Source organism: Telopea speciosissima, chromosome 7 (assembly GCF_018873765.1).
Source record: "Telopea speciosissima isolate NSW1024214 ecotype Mountain lineage chromosome 7, Tspe_v1, whole genome shotgun sequence".
NCBI lineage: Eukaryota > Viridiplantae > Streptophyta > Magnoliopsida > Proteales > Proteaceae > Telopea > Telopea speciosissima.
Genome location: NC_057922.1, coordinates 35154832 through 35176636, shown reverse-complemented (window position 1 = coordinate 35176636; position 21805 = coordinate 35154832). Strand labels below are relative to the sequence as shown.

At 38.1% G+C, this 21805-nt stretch overlaps 5 protein-coding genes across 5 annotated transcripts; 4 read left to right on the top strand and 1 right to left on the bottom strand.

The window, feature by feature from the left end:
* Positions 1–3093: 3093 nt before the first annotated feature.
* Positions 3094–8145, bottom strand: LOC122670083 (40S ribosomal protein S21-2-like). The gene is made up of 4 exons (XM_043867046.1): positions 8105–8145; positions 7806–7899; positions 7545–7677; positions 3094–3245 (listed from the first exon to the last, which is right to left on the bottom strand). Exons 2-4 carry the CDS (start codon positions 7853–7855, stop codon positions 3180–3182), a joined length of 249 nt encoding a protein of 82 aa, XP_043722981.1. The 5' UTR covers positions 7856–7899; positions 8105–8145; the 3' UTR covers positions 3094–3179.
* Positions 8146–11215: 3070 nt separating this feature from the next.
* LOC122668496 (protein FAR1-RELATED SEQUENCE 5-like) lies at positions 11216–11825 on the top strand. The gene is made up of 2 exons (XM_043865054.1): positions 11216–11337; positions 11408–11825. Exons 1-2 carry the CDS (start codon positions 11216–11218, stop codon positions 11823–11825), a joined length of 540 nt encoding a protein of 179 aa, XP_043720989.1.
* Positions 11826–12368: 543 nt separating this feature from the next.
* On the top strand, positions 12369–12977 carry LOC122668495 (protein FAR1-RELATED SEQUENCE 5-like). Its single transcript, XM_043865053.1, has one exon. It carries the CDS (start codon positions 12369–12371, stop codon positions 12975–12977), a length of 609 nt encoding a protein of 202 aa, XP_043720988.1.
* A 2051-nt stretch (positions 12978–15028) lies between these two features.
* LOC122670082 (endoglucanase 6-like) lies at positions 15029–15637 on the top strand. The gene is made up of 2 exons (XM_043867045.1): positions 15029–15247; positions 15569–15637. Exons 1-2 carry the CDS (start codon positions 15062–15064, stop codon positions 15635–15637), a joined length of 255 nt encoding a protein of 84 aa, XP_043722980.1. The 5' UTR covers positions 15029–15061.
* A 1961-nt stretch (positions 15638–17598) lies between these two features.
* LOC122670084 (E3 ubiquitin-protein ligase APD2-like) lies at positions 17599–18582 on the top strand (the record flags this gene model as incomplete). The annotated part of the gene is made up of 2 exons (XM_043867047.1): positions 17599–17918; positions 18007–18582. Coding segments are annotated over 2 exons (393 nt in total), but the record flags the coding sequence as incomplete, so codon positions are not given.
* Between the last annotated feature and the right edge of the window lie 3223 nt (positions 18583–21805).

Sequence of the window (21805 nt, the reverse complement as noted above, 5' to 3'; positions counted from 1 at the left end):
TTGGTAGTTGTCTTCCCGTGAGACGTAGTGTCATGATAGGCTTGGTATCCTTGATGGATAGACCTATCTACATGATAGATGAGGTTCCCGGTGTATGAGTCCGTTTAGACTACGTGACTGATAGCCGATGGCCTAGAGTCCGTTGTGATGGGACATGCCTTGTTGATGGTGGTGGTCGCCATGTTCAAGGGAGACTGCGCCCAGAGGGGTTCGTCCCCAGGGTAGACTGCGCCCAGGAATGACTGAGCCTGAGGGGATCCGCGCCCGGGGCTTGCAGTCTGCACCCAGGCTTGCAGTCCGAGCCTAGGGTCTATGGTCCACGCCTGGGGCCCAGGGTCCGCGCCTGTGTCCGGTTTGGGTCGAATCTCTCCTTGGTTCGCCTGTTTGGTTCTGGTCCTGAGCTGGCCCTCTTTCCCGGGTTAGGACACATGGCAGTCCCTTGTTGGTCAGGGTGATTTTGGGTTTATCATTTGCCCCCCACTCTCTTGGAACGGAGTGCTCAAGAGAGTATCCTCTGTATTTTTGTACCAATTAAGGGGTTCACGGCAAATAATCTCCTCGGAGGTTGTGCCTGCAAATTAGTTGGTGAGGGAGAGGTTGTGGGTTCAAACCTCTCCTCTCCCATCTTTTTGTCTTTTATCTCTTCTCTTCTCTTTTCTTCTTTTTTTTTTTTTTTTTTTTTTTTTTTTTTTTGGCACCTTTCCTGATTGGTTTGCATGTTTGATGGTTGCAGGTTGGCATCCCTCTTCTTGCGTTGGTTGCTTGACTTTGAGAGACCGTCGTTCTGAGTAAGTAGTTAGCCTACTTCATTGTCTATTCATGTCGTCATCTTGCGACTCTGATCCGACTACTGTAGTGGTTGGGTCTTCTGGGGAGTCCGCTTCGGGGTTGTCTTCCCCTGCAGACACCTCTCCCTCGTTGTCTTCCCCTGTTGCTAGTGATGGGGAGGAGGAGGTTTCTGGAGACTCTGCCCCTAGTAGGGGTCGTAGGGTCTCCAGGGCTTCTACTTCTGTTGGGGATCCTAGGAGTAAGCACAATCGTCGGGTTCAGGGATGCAAAGCACAACCTCAGAAGGTATATGGAACTCTCGGCGAAGTAACGCCAAGTCCGAGGTGGTCACGATGCTAGGGATGTGACCAATTCGAAACTCTATAAGCTCTATTAAATGGATAAAATTTTGTGGCAAACTAGAGGGTACATGAATTTTCTTGCCGCCCATATGTGGTCCAATCCCAGCCACCCTGTATTAGGCAATTTATTGCAACGCATGAATGCCCAAAAATAATAAAAAGAGTGGTACACGTGGTGGGTGTTCATGGGCTACAATAAATGGATCCAGATCCTCTATTGCCAAGCTGCTCGGCAGGACCGTGGTGCCAAGACATGGTGAGGCGCACAATAACCACCTTACCCCAACTTGGGCAAGGTGCTTAGGCATGGGTAAGGCAGTCATTGCACGCCTCACCGTGTCTTGGCAACACAGTCCTGCCGGGCAGCTCTGCAGTAGAGGATCCAAATTGACAATAAATTGCCCAGTACACAAGGTGGACTGGGATTGGATCAAATACGAGCAGGAAAATTTCTGTTACCCAGTTTGCAACAAGATTTTATTCTTACCAAATAACCATCAAAAGATGAAGGTAGTTAAATTTTATTTTAATAATCACACAAACCACATGTCAATCCCAAAAGGTTAGCCGGATGAAGCTCGTTGTTGCTCGTGAGACATATTTTTAATATGAGACGTTGTAAATTAATCTTGGCAATGGGTTCTCTGAGCAAGTGGTATGAAGTGCATTAATGAAATGCAACAGAACGATTTCATGCATGTGATGGCAGCAAAATTATTCAATGAGAGAGAGAACCCTCCCCCTTTTTTTTGGGGTGGAAGAGAGAACCCTCCTCTGATGCCATGGAAAACTAGGAAAAATGTTTTTCTGTCTCTCTTTTTGTTTTGGGTAGAACTCTCTCTCTCTCAACATGTCAAAATTTTAGCCAATAAGATCAGAAAAATGATTGTTTTAGCAAGGCTTTTTTTAAGGAAGGAAAAGAAAAGAAAAGACGTGGAAAGAAATCATTACACAAAATAGAGCTTAAGCTCCACCAAAATAGGTTGACTCTTCATAATAATGGACGTCAGTGGTGCCAATGTTTAAAAAAACAGGCTCAAGTAGGTGGAATTGGCCGATAGGGATCAGATTTGATTGCCTACATTTCTTGGCAAGTAAATGGAATTGGCCACATACTGAGATATCTCATTTCTTGGTTAAGGATTGTGGTATCACACCATTCAATACTATGGGCCACACTAGGGTTCAAAGTATCGGTATCTTATCATCCCTCCGTTGCATATATTCTCTCTCTCTCTCTGCATTTCATCTTTTTTTAATGGAAATTTGGCATTTCATTTTATTCCACTTAATTTTTCTTTATTAGGGTTTTAGAAGAAGAGCAGGGGTTGGCTAACATCATCCCTAGAGTTTTGGATTTATTTGAATGTGTTAGAAAAGAATGGAGATTTCCTCTTTCATTCATATCTTATTTGCATGTTAGTGTTTTGAAGAACATAAATATGGAATTCATGGTAGCATGATAAGAGCTAAGGTTTCCCACACCAGTAAGGTTTTCCAACATCACTAGTTAAAAACCCCCCATGGTTTTTTAGGAGAAAGTTTTAACGTGTCGCCACTACCAATTAAGAACAGTTGGCCTCAAGAGGCTAAGAGCCAATTAGGAACTGGATTTACACACCTTCTATTTTTTACAACAAAAGGTAGGTGACATTCTATCATTGTCACTAACTTGCCATTAGGCAGATGGGATATTCAAAGGCAGCTCCATCACCATTTGATAGATGATCCATAACCATGTCAAACTGGTCAAGTTTCAGCTTCAACCAATTAGTGGAAATGAATTAACAGAAAGGCCTGGCACACTTCCAATTCTAAGAAATTTTGAACTCAAATCGAATCTCATAGATAAAGCACAATGATGGAAGTACTATCTCAGCATCCGTATCCCTATCTTTGAACAGAAAAAGTAGGACCAAGACAAGTCATCACAAAGTGATAAATAAATAAAAAAAAAAAGGATTTTGAGTCATCGCAAAAATGGTTCCTATTCCACCTCAAGCAGGCTCGGCTCTATGGCAGAGCCAACCTGAAAAATAATCATCTCTTTTAATGTTGTCGCACCTCAACCCTCTTCTTCTGCCAGAGACGATCAAGTGCACTGTCAGCATCTCCCTGCAAAATAAACAACCACTATTATTAATAGATGCATTTCCTTGAACCAAAACAAGATGCTAAATCAAAACACCCAAAATCAAAGCAACTATAAAATCACACACTGAAATTAGGAAACAAAAAGGCAAAAACTATCTCAGAGACTGAAAAAAAACCATAAGATGGAGGACAAGTATACAAGGTTTACAGACAATCCTAGTAAATTCATGGTATCAGTTCATAGCACTCAAACCATGCAACAGATAACCCTAGAACCATTGAAGTCTCAAAACCTCGACAAGATCCAAGAACCAAAACTCCCAACATGACCGGGCCAGACATAGATATTCAACCCAACCCTCACAACAAACTGAGCTGGGCACCAAAGTGCATCCTAACACACGAAACTGAAGTGGAAAAGTCATTCTGACAAGGCTGCCACATCTCCAGTCAAGCAACTCATCCTTGAAAATTGAAATATCCAATTGAAAATTAACTCCACACAGTGTTTGCTGATGGTTATAATTTTTAATATTGAAGCTAAAGTGATATTCAACTAGATTTAGTCCCAAGAGCCCTGAGGCAACCCATAAAAGATGTACAGTGATAGAAATGCTAACTTCATCAAATAGCCATCCGTAGAGAACATAAACGACATGGTGAATTTGTATTTCAGTCAACAGAGAAGCCCGTTAGCCTTCATGTGAAATTCTAATCACCTAAATATTAACTTTTCTCAACTTTAATCTTCAAATAATATCATAGACAACCAATTAAACTACATAACAAGACGTGGGCATCCCTTATGCCCTAAATTTCACAAACTTTTATACCTCCTCTTCAATGAAATCAACAACCTTGATCTACTAAAATATTATTCTTGGAAACTTCGCTTACTATTTTAAGGTCATTGATAATTCACTCAACTAGTAACCAGGAAAGATTCCACAGTGACTGTTAAGGATTACCAAAGAGTCAAATATCCAGAGATTTACCCCATTCACATAAAAAAGTCACATTAGTGCCTTAGCACAAGACTCTGGGTAGTAAATACAGCAGTGAAACCAACCCAGATGTTGATCCACCCATTATTAGCCAAATAATGCTAAAAAAAAAAAAAAAGGATCAAATGCAAAATCCTTTAAAATAAGAAAGAATTAGTCACCAAATTGCTAAGATCTCCAAACAATAGGACGTTAAAAACTTTGTCTGACTTCATCAGTGCATAAGATGTATCCAACATTACCCTCCAGGCAGAGAATTCAGCTTAACATTACCCACCAAAAGCCAGAAAAAAATGTGGAAAGCACAATTCAGTAAATATTTTTCAAAATTCCCAGACCAAACTTCTAAGGGCTTTGGCATGCAAGGCAGGCTACAGGAACATTGCACCCAATCATCAGGACAAAACATGAGTCCGTAACTTGCACCAGTACTTCGGCAAAAAGCAAGGTTCAGAGCTCGATATAGTAACGGAAAACCTCCAATATCAAGTTATCAACTACCAAGGTACAAAATTTAAATTACCTCTGATTAAAAAACACACTAAGTTCAATTAAATATACAAATAAAGAAGGTTCTTCCCCCAACAATTGAGGTTCCCAATCATTCAACAGCATCATAAATTCTTCGTAAGCTTCAGCTAAACTCATAGTTATCAAGGCGTCGCCATGGCATCCAGGCGGTTTTAGAGGGTCTAGGCGGTTGGACGCTTTAGTCAGTAACAGAAAGGCGAGCGCCTTGGACACCAAGGCGTCGCCTTAAGCGCCTTGGGATGCCTTTTCTTCTGGGCAGTCACCTTAGACCCTTTTTTTTGGTTTACTTTTGTTTTTTAATTTTTTTTATGTTTTAATAAGATATTCTAATTGGAAATATCTCATTGGGGGTGTATTTTTAGTTCCATGCTCTGAGAAGCAAGGAATCATAAGTAAAGAATTAAAACTTAAAATAAATAAAAAAACTAAACCTAAAAAGTAACTTATCAAATCGAATTCCTTCACATTCCAAATCGAAAGAACAAAAAAAACGAAAGAGAAGAAGCAGCAGCAGCGGCAACGGCGACTTGCAACGGCAACTTGCAGCGGCGACCTTGAGACTTCCTTCGAGGCTTCCCTGAGTTCTCTCTTAGTCCTCAGTCCTTCAACCCCTTTATTTCCGAGTTGCGACATCTCAATATCTCATTCTCAATATCCAGAGAAAAGAAGCAGCGGCAACGGCGACTTGCCGGAGTTGCAGGCTTGCAGCGGCAACTTGAGAGTTGAGACTTCATCACTTCCCTCTCAGTCCTCAGTCCATCAAGGTTTCTAAAATCCGTGCCCTTCATTTCCGACATCTCATTCTCCATCTCCACCCCCACGGGTTTCCAGCGACATCCCCTGCCCCCACCGGTAAGTATTGTAATTTTGTGCACTTATGCATTCTTTTTTTTTCTTATTCTTCTAATATCCAAAGTCCAAACCCTTTTCTTCCAACCACATCTTTCTATTTCTTCCTTTTGCAGCGGAAACCAGCTGTCTTCCTTTACTCCGGCGACAAATTCTGGCCAGCACTGCTGTAAGTCAGTAAGCGTTTTGATTTTTTTTTTTTTTTTATTTCAGTTCTTCTCTTTTGATTTCAGTTCTTCGTACTCCCTTTCTTCTGGTCTATTTTGTTAATGATTAAAGATAAGGTACTGAATCTGCTGTTTCGTTGCCCATATCTGTTCTGAATCTGCTGTTTCGTTGCCCATAATTTTTCTTTGAAAAGATAAGGTGCTCCTACACCTGACTTGTATATTTATTCCTTCAATCACCAGAAGCACCTTGTTGCTTCATCCATCCCTTCGGCCCTTCCTAATTCTATTGGCAATATCCTCTTTAATTTCCTCACACTGTGGATGATTGAACGAAATAAAGAAAATGGGTTCTTGGGGCATCTCTTGGTCATTTATGCAATTAATTTTCATATTTATATGCTATATTGCTATGATAATATGATGAATTTAGTTTGTTAATTTGTTTTTTTGGATGAATATCTTGCATTGGTTTGACTCTTTAATATTTATTTGGCAAAGAAGTAGAATTATATAATTTTTAATATGCTATTTGTGCCAAATAAAATGGTTATATAAAAAAAAGAACACTAGAACGCCTTGCGGCCGCCCTATCGCCAAGGCGCTTAAGAAGGCCCTCAAACGCCGTGGTCGCCTTGCCGCCTTGATAACTATGGCTAAACTCATACGGAAAGAACTTCTCCACTTCCCAAAGGAAAATGCAAGGAATGATAGTTGTCATAGGAGTTCTACTTCCCCCCCCCCCCACCCCAAAAAAAAAGAGCGAATCATGCAACAGCATCATGAAACTTAACCGAACCTTCAGCTAAACCTAAAGAAGAAAGGAAGACCTGCCAGACATTTTGAAAGAAAAAACACAGAACCGAAGTATGTGACAACCATCTCAGTTGCCCTTAGGCAGTACTGACAAATGGCTGTTGTTCAGAGGCTGCTAATGATCACACGGTCACTAGTAGGGGTCAATTCAACAACATCAGAAAATTCAACTTGCTAGACATTGGCCCTTCCTTTTTAAATGAATATCAATTTCTGTTGCCAATTTTCCTTTCATGTCGAGGCAACTGCCCTTGTTTAGACTTTAGAAAAGAGTATACCAAGAGAAGATTTCACATGAAACACCACATTGCTAGTTAACTTCCAGGTTTTTCTATCCCAAGAAAATGGCGCTGAATTTGAAAAACAATTAAATATAACTGCATAGAGCTGCTACTTAGCAATCATCTAGAGCCCTTCTTACGTAAGTGTCACAGCCAAGGAACCAAATCATAAGAAAACCTACAATTTCTTATAAGCTACCAAGGAGAATTAAAATACCTTCAGAGGTACCTATGCTTCTCTTCCCGACTAAATGACCTTCAATTCTCTAGAACAATCTTCTGCTTGCTTAAAAGCTACCAACATTAAATACCTATGCGTCTCTTCCCGACTAAATGACATTCAATTCTCTAGAACAGTCTTCTGCTTGCTTACAAGCTACCAACATTGAATAGGAGGGGGTTAAAATACCTGCCCTCAGAGGTACCTATGCTTCCCTTCCCAATTAAATTACCATCACTTCTCTATAAGAATCAGACCAATAATTTAAATCCTTCATTACAGGAGTGCAAAGTGCATAATTAGTGTTGGAATTCATATTCCAACATACTAATAAATAAAAATAATGACCGCAAACAGAATGACTAGTGCGCCACCAACAATAAAGTGCAGGCTGTTGCAATGGAATAGAGCATCAGTTATTAAAGAACAGTAAAATGAGCAAGAACAACAACCTGAGCTCGGACAAAACCGCAAAGTGCAAAGGTACTAAATTGGCCAGTATATTCGCCATTCTCATTCAAATGCCCAACATTAATCTGGACAGAAGCGTGGTCCTTTGAAGTGATCAGCCTATTAGTAGCAGAACTGTAAAACACATACATTGCAACGAATCATCATACACATTCATGCCCGATTGAAACTTAAAGATTTTAGCAGGAATGAAAGTTTCTAAGATTAAGTACGGAAGGATAGAATATAGAGAGTATATTCACCACTTCCTGGGGATGTAAAGATCCATGTTTTGGCCTTCCTCGTTCTGCATCTTGACAAATGCTTTGAATTCTCAAAACAGGAAGATCGAGAAACCTGCATCACATCCATCATTCAGTACGCATCGGTAAACACAAAAAAGAGACGCCATTGTTGTATGATTAAGGTTTGAACATTCATACCAGGTATAATCAATTGGAAGTTTCAAGCACGTTGATGCCACAGAAACCTTAAATTGTTAAAAGGAGTAACAGAAACTGAGAGATTAACCAAAGACAGTTAATGTCGAGAGAAGACGAACCAGACGCAGGAGGAGCTTTACTAGGGTTGAGAAACGCGCGGGTGAGCAGGGAGGGACTTTTGAGAAAGTTTTCCTTGAAAACCCTAAACGCTTTCGTTTAAATATGTCAATTGAGTTGGGCTTCTACATCGCCCCATGTAATTTATAAAATGGAGTACAAATACCTGAATTAGTTATCTTCATTTTTCTACATACGTATTCGTTTAGAGGTGTTCAGAAAAAAATCCAAATACTCCGATAAAAATCCGTCTAGACGAAAATTTGAATATTTAATAATAAAAAATTAAGTAAAAGGGACGGTTTTCAAGCACGATCGTGTATAAGAAAAATCTTTTACACTAGTTTTTAGTAACCGTCAGATTGAATTGTTTTAATCTGAACCATCCAAGAATAAAGTAATGATAGATACTGCTCCTATACGATTACCTTTCGGTTATTCTTTCAAATACGTCTGCAAGACTTTGTATTTATCAACAATGAATAAAAAAAAAGGGAACAACAATGATTAGAAGAAAAAAAAAACTGCAACTCTTTTTTTTCAAATACTTTTGGCCTGCAACACCCTTTTCCAAATAAATTCTCTTTTACGCAGAACACTCTCTCTTCTTCAAACTCCGATTTCTTTCATCTCGATCTCAACTCTCAATCGATCACACGAAAGCTATTTGGATCCATTGCTTAGGAGTTTTCTCACGGTACAGGTAAGCTATCGTTTTCCACTCCCTATTGATCTTTGATCTATCTGAATTATTTATTTATTTATTTTTGCACACACACACCACTTACCCATTCTTTTTAGATAAGGTGCTTCTTAGTAATTTTAGGGCTCCTTCTTCGTCTTCCTCTCCTTCTCCCTTTCTTCTCCCTTTCTTCTTCCAGTCTGGATCGTGGATTTGTGTAAATTCCTAAAAGATTCCCTCACAATTATTTCCCCACTATGTTTCTTCCTCGCCTCATAGGAAGGAGTTGCAGAGCTTGGTCCCCATTTGATTCATTGACTTAACCCATTCAATGAGGGTTTCAGTCTCCTCCATCGATCCTTGCTGGTCAAAACTTGCAGTGGCAAGGACATTAGTAACATTATGTGAGAAATAGCTACTAACTGAGAAGGCTCTTTTACTGGCTTAGCATTCTTTTTCTTCGATGCCAGTACTTCCGATTTGGTTGCTAGAGTTGCTACGCACTTCAGGATCCATCGACAGAAACATTTTCTGATTGGGCCTCAACCACCATGTATTGATTTCAATTAATTCTTTGACTATTGGTGGAAAACCAAAGATTTGGCTTTGAACAGATGTGAAATGAGACCCTCAAATGGCGGTAATGTCATTGATCAAATTTCAAATTGGATGATCCTCATCCATGTTGACCTCTTCTCTTAGGATTTCTTTGTCTTCTAACAATTTGGTTTTGTGATTGCTTTCTTGTTTTTTGTTTTCTTAATGGTAGTGACTGCTTTGTTAATTGTTAGGGACAATTAGTGATTTCTGCGTTTTACTCTTTTTTTCATATGATCATAAGCTTTCAAATGGAAAATGTAACAGTTTTTTTCCCTCTCTTTCTCTCTCTGTCCCTTTTCCTTATTAATTTCTTTATGGTTATTTTGGCTGGTTGGTTTGGAATTTATTTGTACAGGTATTCCCTGTTTTTAGGTTTGTGGTTTGGTGCATTACTATCCCAAAAAGGAGAAAAAATCTTTCCTATTTTGGTTTTATTTATCTGTTTTATGTACAAACTGCTGATCTATTCTCAATAAAAGCCAACTTTTATTTTTTCAGATTGATATAATGTGGGCCATCCCACTGCTCTTGTTTGGGAAGTGCTCCTGTGGATCCATTTCCATTCTTTATCATCAAATCTAATACTTCTTAGCCTTCCAATGTCCATATTAAATGTGCCAATGTCTTTCTTAAATCTTCTTTAGATTAGGTCTTCTTTAGATTAGGTGTGACTTCAACACTAGAAAAACCTTCCCTGCATCATTTTCAAAGAAAGCATTCAACTTTTGTTGTTTCTTGTGTGGAGTATGAACCCCCTTCACTGCCTACCCTATGTTACCCATGTTCCGGGGCAGGCCAAAGGTCGAAGGAGGAGGTGGGTTTGAGAAAACAGAAGGGTGTGGGTTAGGGAAATACAAAGAGAGGGAGGGAGGAGTGCCGGATCGGAAGGGAGAGGGAGAAGAGAGGTTGGATTAAGTTGTAAATTTACAGTAATAGTCCCCTTATCCTAATGCCACGTCATCATTTGATGGGCAAAAAAATCCGGTTACAAAATCTGTTTGTAACCTTCTTGGTTACAAACAAATGCACCTCTGAATTTATTTATTTATTTTTCCTTGGAGCATGAGTTGTTGTTTTCTTTGAGACTACTCTCGAAGTATCTTCTCACTCTATATAAATCACCATTTCATAGAAGCTAATTTTTTTTTCATAGTGCCTAGGGCTTTCTCATGGTTTAGCTAAACTTTCATTTTCCACGCCCTAGCACTTTCCAATCTTTCTATTTTTATTTTTGGCTTGAAGTATACATTCAAATTGTGGATTATTGTTTTCTTTGCGACACTTGAAGCTGAGAAGTTTAATCTTGTTTCTTTTTTTTTTCTCCATATTCGTAGAGCATAGTTGATGTTTTGATAAGCTATCACCCTCCATGTCCTAACGCTCTGGTCTGTTTATACGGAAGAAGTCTAGAAAATCACTCCCTTCTTTGTTTTTTCTTCCCTGAATTTTCTGAAATTCCTCTTCTTTTGCTTAGAGTCTGTAATTGAATTGTGGGTTATTATATTCTATTGTGACACTCGAAGCCTATGTTCTAGGAAGTGGGACTATTTGATGCTTGATTATTGTTTTGTAAGGTCAAAAGTTGAAACCATTTAATCTTGTATACAACTGATTGTTGTAAATGCAGGCATCTCTGATCTTATCTTTCAATATGGATACATCAATAGTCAATACCATTCCTTACATGGAATAAGGTAAAATATGGTAGTCAATATTAACTTCATATTTATTCTAATGCCTAATTGCTTAATACAGTTTTTGTTTCTTTTTCCATTTTTTTTGGTAATGGCGATATCTGATCTAAGCAGAGGATGTGTATGGGAATGTTGGCATGACAGATGTTGAAAGAGCATTAGAATTGGAAGTAAATGAAGTGGAAGCTGAGGAAGCTATAATAGAAGAATCAGAAGTTAATAGAGAAGCATTTGAATTTGGTACCCATTGGGAAACACAGTAATTCTGCTTTGGGGGGTGATGACAATGGTTTTGAATATGTGAATGCTACTGAATTAAACATGTATAGTTTAGAATTGGACTTGGACAATAATGGAAGCTCATCTCTTAAAGAAGCTCCCATTGATCATCAAGCCACACACCCATCTTGTGTCCACGAAATTGATGAGAGTTTACTACCTTATATTGGGCAAGATTTTCTAGATAAGGAGGCAGCCTATCAATTTAATAACAAATATGCCAGGGTAATAGGGTTTAGTGTTCGAAAATCCCGGGTAGAGCGTTCACCTAAAAGGATGGAACTTGATGGAGAAGGTGTCATATTGTCTAGGGAGTTTGTATGCTCACGAGAGGGTCACAAGCAGGTGGACAAAAATGTTGGAGTTAAGGAACAAAGTCGACATGATGAAGTTAGAATTGGATGCCCTGCTTCTTTCCAAGTTAGAGCCATACATGGAGTTTGGGTTGTTGATAGATTTGTTAAGTAGCACAACCATGACCTTGTGTCTAAAAAAGGCGCATTTCGTCTCCGTTCACATCAAAGTATGACTGATAGTGTGAAAGGAATGGTTGATAACTTACTAAGTTGTGGGTTTGGTTCTTCAACAATATTTGATGTTGTGCAACAAACATTAGGGGGTTGTGCTAATGTAGGTGTGTCGGAGCAAGTATTTATGAACTATTTGAAGTGAAAGAGTAGCAAGTACTTAGTTCGAGATTGTAAGCACACGCTACAATACTTTGATCGTGCTTAATTACAAGATCCCAATTTTGTGTACTCAATATCCACAGATGACGAAGGTACGCTGAATCGAGTATTTTGGGCCGATGGGAGGGCAAGGGCTACATATGAAGTGTTTGGGGATGTCGTGGTTTTTGACACAATCTATAAGAAAAATAGATATAAATGGCCATTTGGTCCATTCACTGGCGTTAATCACAATGGTCAATCGATTCTATTTGCGTGTGGACTGATATCTGATGAGACAGATGTATCGTTTGAGTGGTTGTTTAATGCCTGGAAAAGGGCAATGGGGGATAGAGCACCACTTGCAATAATCACAGATATGGGTAAGGAAATCATAGCATCAATCCCTCGTGTGTTTTCAGAGTCAAAACACCGATTTTGTTCTTGGCATATTGGCAAACACACAATAGAACACTTGGGGAAGTTATTTAATGCAAATGAGGATTTCAAAAAGGATTATAGGTATAGTTTATATCGGACAAAGACTCTGGAAGAATTTGAGATATGTTGGATGGATATGTTGGAAAAATATCAATTGACTGAACAAAAATGGTTGAAGAATATGTATGCTTTATGTGAACATTGGGTGCCAGTCTATTTACGAGGGACCTTCTTTGCTGGTATGAGTTCTACGCAGCGTAGTGAGGGCCTCAACTATTACTTCCGAGGTTATTTCAAACAATCCACCCCACTTTGGAGGTTTGTTAAGCAATATGAAAGGGCAGTCGATCGTCGACGTGAGAAAGAGGTTGATAAGGATTTTAGGACATTGACTACTACCGCAAACTTAACTTCAGGGAGCCTAATTGAGTTGCAGGCTTCAAAGGTTTATACAAGAACAATATTTGAGATTTTTTTACTTTTACCAGAGTTCTTTTTTGACTGCGAATGAGTACCCTTTGATGGAGATAGTCGAAAATTCTATGTTGGCCCTGTCAATGTTCTAGATGAGCATAGATGTGTTGTGACATAAAATGAAGCCCAAGATGAATTAGATGTACGAATTCATGGGGCTTTGTTGCAAGTATATTTTAGAGATCCTCCAAAAGCTTGATTGCCAAGAGATTCCATCGAAGTATATACTAAAGCATTGGACTATTGATGCTAGGAATATTATGAGTGCTCACGACGACAGGGATGAGCATACGATGGGTGCTATCGCTCCTCATTATTTCTGGGATTTGCAAGATGCCATTAAGAAAGTTATGGGTGTTGCATGCTTGTCACGAGAGCATTGTGATGGTGCAATTCTTGGTTTGAAAGAACTTTTTCAAAAGCTTACCCTTATGCCACCTCCTATTGTAACACATGTTTCACAAGACTCCACACTGTCTAGCCAGTTTGTAGGACTTGGTTATGAGAATGATTGTATTGGCGCTCCTAAGAATCCCCTATGAACTACAACAGTTGGCCATCCTAAGCAGTCCCGAGAGAAGCATCCTATGGAAGAAAATAATAGGAGACAAAACAAATGTTCGATTTGTAAGGAGCTTGGGCACAACCGGCTCACTTGTAAGAATGTATGCTTTAATTGCATATCTTTTAAACCATCATACGCACAATCAATTGTAAAGTTATTTGCCAAATTTCTTCCCCCACTTATAACCTAAATATTTTGTTATATTTGACTCAATGTTTGGTGTTGCAAACGGGGGTTACTATAGCGGAGGATGATCCATGCTTGTACCACTCCACAATTAGTGAAGTAAATGGTATGACTATAGAGATTCTTCAGTAGGATTTGAAATTGTTTGTTTTGGGGTAACTGAATGAATCATTAAATTGGTTTAAGACTGTTAACTAATACTCATCCAAAAAAAAGAAAAGGGCTAACTAATATAAGATAGGAACCGTTTATATCCAATTATAATTGTTTCATTATTCTTTTACATAACTACTATTTACACTACTGATTTTTCTTTACACCTGAATAGGAGAGGAGCAATCACAGGGGCAATGACAGACAAATTATTCTCCCAGCTTGATTAACATTAAAATTTCTTATTCCAATGTCTATCCATTTCAAGGCATATATGAATTTTCATTTTTTACATTATGTAATTGTTTATTACATGCGTGATTTTCTTGGGTTTAGAGATGATGAGACAAGATGTACTCTGATATTGCAGTTGTGTTATGAGTACTAGTTGCTTTTGAACGCAGCTTTATTCAGTTTCTTCTGGTTCTGTTCTGCAAGTTGATATCTAGGACTTAGAGTGCCGGTCTAACTTCTAAATTTAGTTGGATTATTGGCTTCAAATGATTTACTGGGTACTAACTTTACTCATTTGGTAATGAAGCAAAAGAAAAAAATAAATCATGGGAGGTGGTTAAAAATAGAGTACCTTTTGATGTTTCTATCCTTTTCAATTAAATTTATCAAAAAAAGAGAACTTTTTGAGTTCAAAGGTAAAGGCTTGTGTCATCTTCTGTATTTCATAATCGAGATTAATTCTATTCACTATGAACTTTATTCTCATCATCTCTTCTAGAAATTTATATTATTCTCTCAAAATGCTATTCCCAAAAAAAGATCAGGAGCTGGGGCTTGCCCATGGTGAAATCCAGGCCTTGAAAGCAACTGATATTTTGAAAGATAAAGCAGTTGAAGAGGTATAAATAGCATCCTCACACACTTTTCACTTTGTTTAACCACTATTCTCACATTTATTTCTGGAACTATTTATTTATTCAAGTATTCCTTTGCATACAATCATGACCAGCAAGGACACAAACGTCGGTGCCAGGTAGTTCTATCTTGTGCTATTATGTTGGGAATGGTGTACTCATGAAGTAGTTGATGATTTAAATGGTTTGGGACGCCCAAGGAGGCACTCATTGTTGTATAAGGGATGTCCCTTGCAACACAAGGTACAGTTCCTCCAACTAATATAATCACTTCGATGAGTAAGATATTCAGTTCTGAGGTTCAAATCCTTTTTTTCTTTTTTTGGGAGGTTTCTGAGACTCACTTCCATGGCTCCTCTGCTTCTGCAAGTACTACTTGTTTGGCTTCCTTGTGCTCTTGCTGGGCATGATTATAGTCAGGCTTTGAGTAAAAGCATTCTCTTCTTTGAAGCTCAGAGGTCTGGGTACCTTCCCAGTGACCAGGGAGTTACATGGAGAGGTGATTGTGGTTTGCGTGATGGGAAGATTAATGGGGTACGTTCTCGTTCCATCTTATAACTTGTTTCAGTTCCATTGCTGATAATCCAAATGGGTTTGTAGGTAAAGCATTTATTATTTAATTTTTTGTCTTGAAATACTCTGTTTTCCAATTGACCCCTTCTTCTTCTGTGTTTTCTGCAAATACATTTCGAGAAGATTCAATTCTGGATTCTTTCTGGGAATAGTTCCAGCTTAATTTTCATTGGAGACCAAATTGAAGCTTCTCTAGTTAATGTTCTCTTCATCCTTTAATGTTCATTTTCTGTTACTAATTGATTTAATCAAACCCCCTCGCCCCCATTTCTTGTATTTCAGGTGGATTTGGCTGGAGGCTACTATGATGCAGGGGACAACGTGAAGTTTGGACTTTCCATGGCCTTCTGAGATTCTGAAACTTAAAGCTCTTATTTTTATTTTATTTATAATTAGCCTCAGTGGAGGAGGTTCTTAAAATCAAAATTTGGACTTAAAGAGGCAAATTGAGATCTGCCAAGCATGGCTCCAATAGCTCCTTTTTGTGGTTAGTATGATTTTGAAATTGAGATGCTCATTAAGTCCCAAATGATTTCATTAATGATGTTAGGGCGAATTTGAAGCTCAGACATTCATTCAATCTGAATGTTTTCATTAATATAGGAAGAGAACAAGATCCTTGATAAAACTAATCGTCAAAAGGTTGCTGAGGTTGAGAAGCTTAGCCAGACCAAACAGGAACGTGAGGAGTCTTTTAGTGGATGCCACTGTTTTATGTGTCAGGATGAGAACAGGACTCTAGAGAGGGAACTCGCAAGAGTGAAAGTTTCAGCAAATCGAGTTGCAGTCGTAGTCTCTGTAGTTTGAAGCTTTACCTTCTGGGGACAACTGTTGTTGTTCTAAGTTCTCCTGGTCCAGAATAGGTAGCACAGTCATTTTCGTTTTTTCCAATTTTATTTTGTTAATACACATTTTAGGGCCATAGATATTTAATCATTTTGTTCTGTTAAGTGGGCTTGAGTCTTCTATTGTTTTGAAATCTCAAACCTCAGGTCCTGCCTGCAGGTCCCAAATGGTACAAAGCATATTCATTATAACTTAAATAGATAGAAAACTAGAAAAGAGTCAATGTTAGGCCATTTGTTTTATCTTGGTGGGTGAAACTGGTTAACATGATAAGTTACACTGAGGGGCTATAAACAGTTATCTAGTTGGGTATGCAAAGTTTACACACTCCATGTTTGAGGGGAGGGGAAGGTAGGATCAGGTGATCAGTCAGTCTATCTCTTCCACAAGCAAGCCTGATTGAAGTGTTTTGGGGGGTTGTCCTAGGTTTATTGGTTTGGTTGTCTGGTTGGGATTTGGTATAATAAAGATTCTTGATTATATGATAATCAGATTTGTGATAAAGCCTATGCATGCCTACTCTGAAGCCTTTCATGAATCAATGGCCGGCCCTACCTCTCAATATGCCATGACCTGTGAATGACTTAGCCATCTTTTGGAATGACAGCCCAAAAGATCAGTGGCCCTACCTCTCAATATGCCATGACCTGTGATTTTCTACTTCGGAATTTGTCAGTGATGAGATTATCTTATATACCCAGCCATCCAATTTGTTGATTTCTTGTGGAGAGTTCTCAATATATTTTTTTTCTCTCCGTAGGCAGATCAGATGACTAGGAACATTAAGTCAGGTTGATTCCATCTAGGAGATCTCATTGACATGACCCATCAAATGTTGTTTTCCAACCCAATGTAGGTTTGTGTTGGATGCATGGGAAACCTTACACCCTTTTAATTGAAATATTCTTCATGGGTAAATGATACAGAGGACTCATTGTTATCTACAAATGAGCTCTAAATAGTCAGTTTGCACAAGACAAATTTCTGCCAATACTATTGAAATATTCTTCATGGGTAAATATTCTTTATGAGTTCTTGATGGGTAATTTGCGGATTTAGATCTCACAGTTTCCATCTTGTTGCACTAAGAATGCACTCCTGGGATCACTTGCCTTCATATCCTTATGATAGATATTTTCATTGATATGTTTGCACTTCTTTTGGTCGCTTTAGGGTATCGATGAGAACTGGTATATCAAGCTGTCATATGCACCGAGATGGATCATATATTTTGAAGGCTCAGGTATTTTCTCTAGTCATTTATTTTCTTTATACTCTCTATTTCCTGTTCTTTTACATATCCAAGGCACAAGTTTCCAATCCCCATAACTCCCAAACTGTGGAGTGGGCCCTTATATCCATTATATCTCTGTTTGATTATGAAAAGTATAACTACAAGTCTACAACTATATATTTTACTATTCTTGCATGTAGATGGACTGAGTGTACTCATCCTATTGGCCTAAAAGATCTGTAATAAGTTCCATGCCACTACTAAAGATGGAACTGGATTTCAAGCAGGCGATACGGGATCTGATAGAGCCCCATTGCTTTCACCGAAAGATGATGATCTTTCAAGTTGGGGCTCTTCTTATGAATCTGTCTCACATGATGAGGAGTATCTTGAACAGTGGCTTACAGCAAGTTCCCTTGATACTAAATCCCTAAAAGATGGGGGAAACAACAATAATCCACGTTGTCTTTGTAAAATATGCTCTGATGCACCAAGGGACTGCTTCTTCCTTCCATGTGGCCATTGTGGAGCATGTTTCACACGTGGAACAAGGTGATTACACTACATGGTACTCTTTTCCTTATTCCATATGAAAGTTAGTTGAGGATCAATGACAACTGATTCAAAAATAACATTGCAGGATTGTAGAGGAAGCTGGCATGTGTCCCATTTGTGACAGGAAAGTGAAGGTGAGGAAGATATTCACAGTCTGAGAGGTGTATATTGAGGAAGATATTCAATCTAAGAGGTGTAAATGGTCGCATCCTTGTAGTAACGACTCCCAACAATCAGTTGGTCACTTGGGGAAAAACCTATCTTTCATTTCAATTATACACTTAAGTGAGCTTTCATTCTGAAGGTGATCGATGATACTCAGTAGCTTTGATTGAAGATGTATAGGCCTCCAATCTATGGGTTTCTCTCCTTTCTGATGAGTCAGGATTGAAGAAAGAATGCTCTGATTCAATATGGTCCACTGCAAAAAGGAAATGGTTGAGCCAAAGATTTTTCAGTTGCAATGCCACCATCTAATAATGCAACTGGATTCAGGAATATAATTTTTTTTTGCATTGAAATAGGAAATTGTTTAAACAACCTGCACCAGTAATTTTATTTTTTTTTCCAATTGTTCTCCCTTAATCTGGAATTCCATTCAAGTTCATGTCTGGTTGTTGTGAGTTTTAGATACACCCTAGAATTCTCTATGGATTTTTGGGTAGATGACATTGCTTCAATATCTACTTCACAATGACAAGTTTTCTGTACTGTTTCATCCCCATATAAATGAAACAGGGCTCACATCATGGGGTCAGAAGTCAGATGCATACCTTGTATTTTTAGACCTTTTTGGGCTTATTATAATCAATACCTTATTAGAATGGATTTAACCTTGAAGCCCTAAAATCAGTCACTTTGGCATTGAAATTTATCCAAGAGTACCTAAACTGGTGAAGTGTCATGGTGGAAGAGTGTTCCATTGGAAGGGAGGTTCAGAGTTTCTTCCTAAGATCTCTTATTTCCTTCTAACGTACTATCTTTAGCACTCTGAATCAAATCAGCAGAGTTACTTGGAGATACTAGTATGGAATTCTCTAGAGTCCAAGCAGGAGATTTAGGTCATCTATTATAATCTAGGAATCAATCAATTGATATTATTTCTTGTGTTAAAGCTAACTTGCAGTTGCTTCCTGCGTGCACTTCAGTTGATGTGATGCTTAATTTTTTAATCTTTGTACTGATATTCATGGTGAACATTGTACGTTGTCATACCTATTATATCCATGATTCATTACAAATCCTTCTTGGAAGGGCTAGATTGTACAATAATAGTTGATACTTGAGAGCCACATAAAGCTTTGAAATTTTATCCTCAACTATTGTTTGCTGAGAGATGTTGACTGTTCCTATTTGGTTGCTTCATTTTTTCTGTTCTTTTGATCAAATATGAATGGGTTTATATCAGCTTCAATTCGATTCAATGTCAGTCGATTCGGCTTTCTTTCATCAGTTCAGACTAGGTTTTGACACCCCTAGTCCTAAATTCCGACGTTTCTCGTCAAGTGTGGTAGGCATGGTTCGAGGAAGCACAATTTCTCATGTTTAGTTGGTGCTCAAATTTCATTAAACATCTCAACTTAAGGTTTCAGTGGAAGCACAATTTCTCATGTTGCAATATAAATCTTTGAATAATAGTTGAAAAGTCAAAATTTTCGACTTTAGTTTCACAGCATAAAAGGAGAAACCGAAGACGAGATGGCAATGGACTCCTAATGAGTTTGAAACTAAATAAAATGATTTTAAAATAGGAAAAAGAATATCCTTTCCCAAAACTCGAAAGAAAACCAAACCATTGGGGGATCTTGGTTTGTACAAATAATTACTAGGATTTTTCTGTGTCACAGTTTAATCGTTTGTCCATTATTTGAACATATTAATGTCATTTTTTCTTTTGGGTACTAAAAAATCTTTGCCACCTGTAAAGAAACTGATTCAAAAAAATCTGAAAATACCATAAGCAGTCAATTTTGTTTTAGATGTCCTAGGTCAGCAATAAACCCATTTGTTGTCTGTAGGTTACGACATAAGTCAAAGATAGGAAAACGTAGTATGATGTAAACAGCAAACTAAATCTTCGCTTATAGAGTTACAGTTAACACTGAAGATTAATGGGAGGAAGATTTCCAAGTTTAATGTCCAAGAAATGAAATATAAATCTCAATTCTGTTCTATTTTCCATCCACTCATACACAGTAAATTGCATTAAGAGAACTAAGATATATATATATATATATACAGTGAAAATATCATGTGTACATAGTATACATGATACATCATCTGTAATACCTGAATAAATGATATTACTATTGAGCCCACATACTTGCAGCTGGGTCCCAACTTTTTGATGTATTGGTTATATAAGTCCATGGCTGATTTAAAGCTGAATAGAGATAAAAAAATATAAAAGTACATATCACAAAGGGCCCAAGGGAGTAGGGAGATTGGCATTAATAACCACCTAGACAGTTGAAATTTGTAGCCTCAACACAATTGTAATACAGGGAGGATGACTTTCCATCAAACTTTGAGATCACTTGATGGGCAGGTAATCCACAATAACATTTCCTCAGTCGCGCAATGCAGATATCAATGATTTTCTTGAACATATTGATCTCTTGGATGATTGGTTGCTCGAGAAATTCAGTCGGCGGCATTCACTGAAAGAATGCACAAGAACACTTATCAGAAGTCCATTGCAATATTTTACACAAAGAAATTAACTAGGCCTGGTTTGATAGCTCCATAGGATGTGCAAACAGTTCATGGTTTAGAGTATAAAGTTCAAACACCAAGGATTCACGTTGAGATAGGTCAAAAGGACTTGGAAGAAACTGTATGTAGCAGAACATATTGCATATGAACCCTCTGACATAATTTTAATTTGAAGATTTTCAGATAGAGACAGGATTAAATTCTCTCAAACATTGTAATTTTAATTTGGATATTTTCACATAGAGATGGGATTAACTTCTCTCAAGAGTATAAAGCTACTTCTTTACAAATCTAGTGAAGACATTTACCTTGGCAGCTTGAATTTCAAGGTCATCTACTTTGATCTCAGTTGATAATGGTCTTAGCATGCATATGAAGAACAAATCCAATGTTCTGAAAGCCACATTGTGTGCATGTTTGAAATTGAAGTGAAACAGACCATGTTAAAACGTTGACACTTCAAAATGCAAATTTAGAAGGCACTTGACTGTTATGATTTCAAAAGGTAAGAAGATATTCAGACTCAAGCAAAACGAATATACAAACTTTTGGATGATTGTTGACATCCAAGGGTCACAAAAAGGATAAAATTTTGGAAGGAAATGAAATGCCTGTTGCATTAAATAGCAAAACTATCATTACTTCGTAGAGAAAAGTTGAAATAGCCAACATAATTCAGAACCTATAACAAAGTATTTCCTGATAACTGAGAACCTATAACATAAGTATCCCAACTATTGATCTTACTCACAATTGGTTGCCACCAAATTCTTGTAGATGAAGTTATCTACAAAGACATAAGCTTCCAACAAGTAGATAAAAGTGAACATGATGTGGAAGCAGAAAATTGAAAGTAGTGCCAGAAATTAAAACCTCTAGTGATTGGAGCAATATCTTCTTGAGAAAACATGGGGGAGGGGAAGGAGATACTCTTTTTCCATATGAAATGATGCCCAGGGGAGGAGAGAATCATTAGATTTTCTTCTGGGTTTCTCCTCCCTCTCCCCCCACCCCCCCCCCCCCCCCAAAAAAAATTCATGGATTTGTCTGCATAGATTGCATTGGAAGAACATAAACATGCATTTAGAAGCAGGAGAGAAAAAAATGTAACCTTTAAAGAACAATATGAAACATTTATCAAAAACTTGGATTCCACACCATTAAGCGCA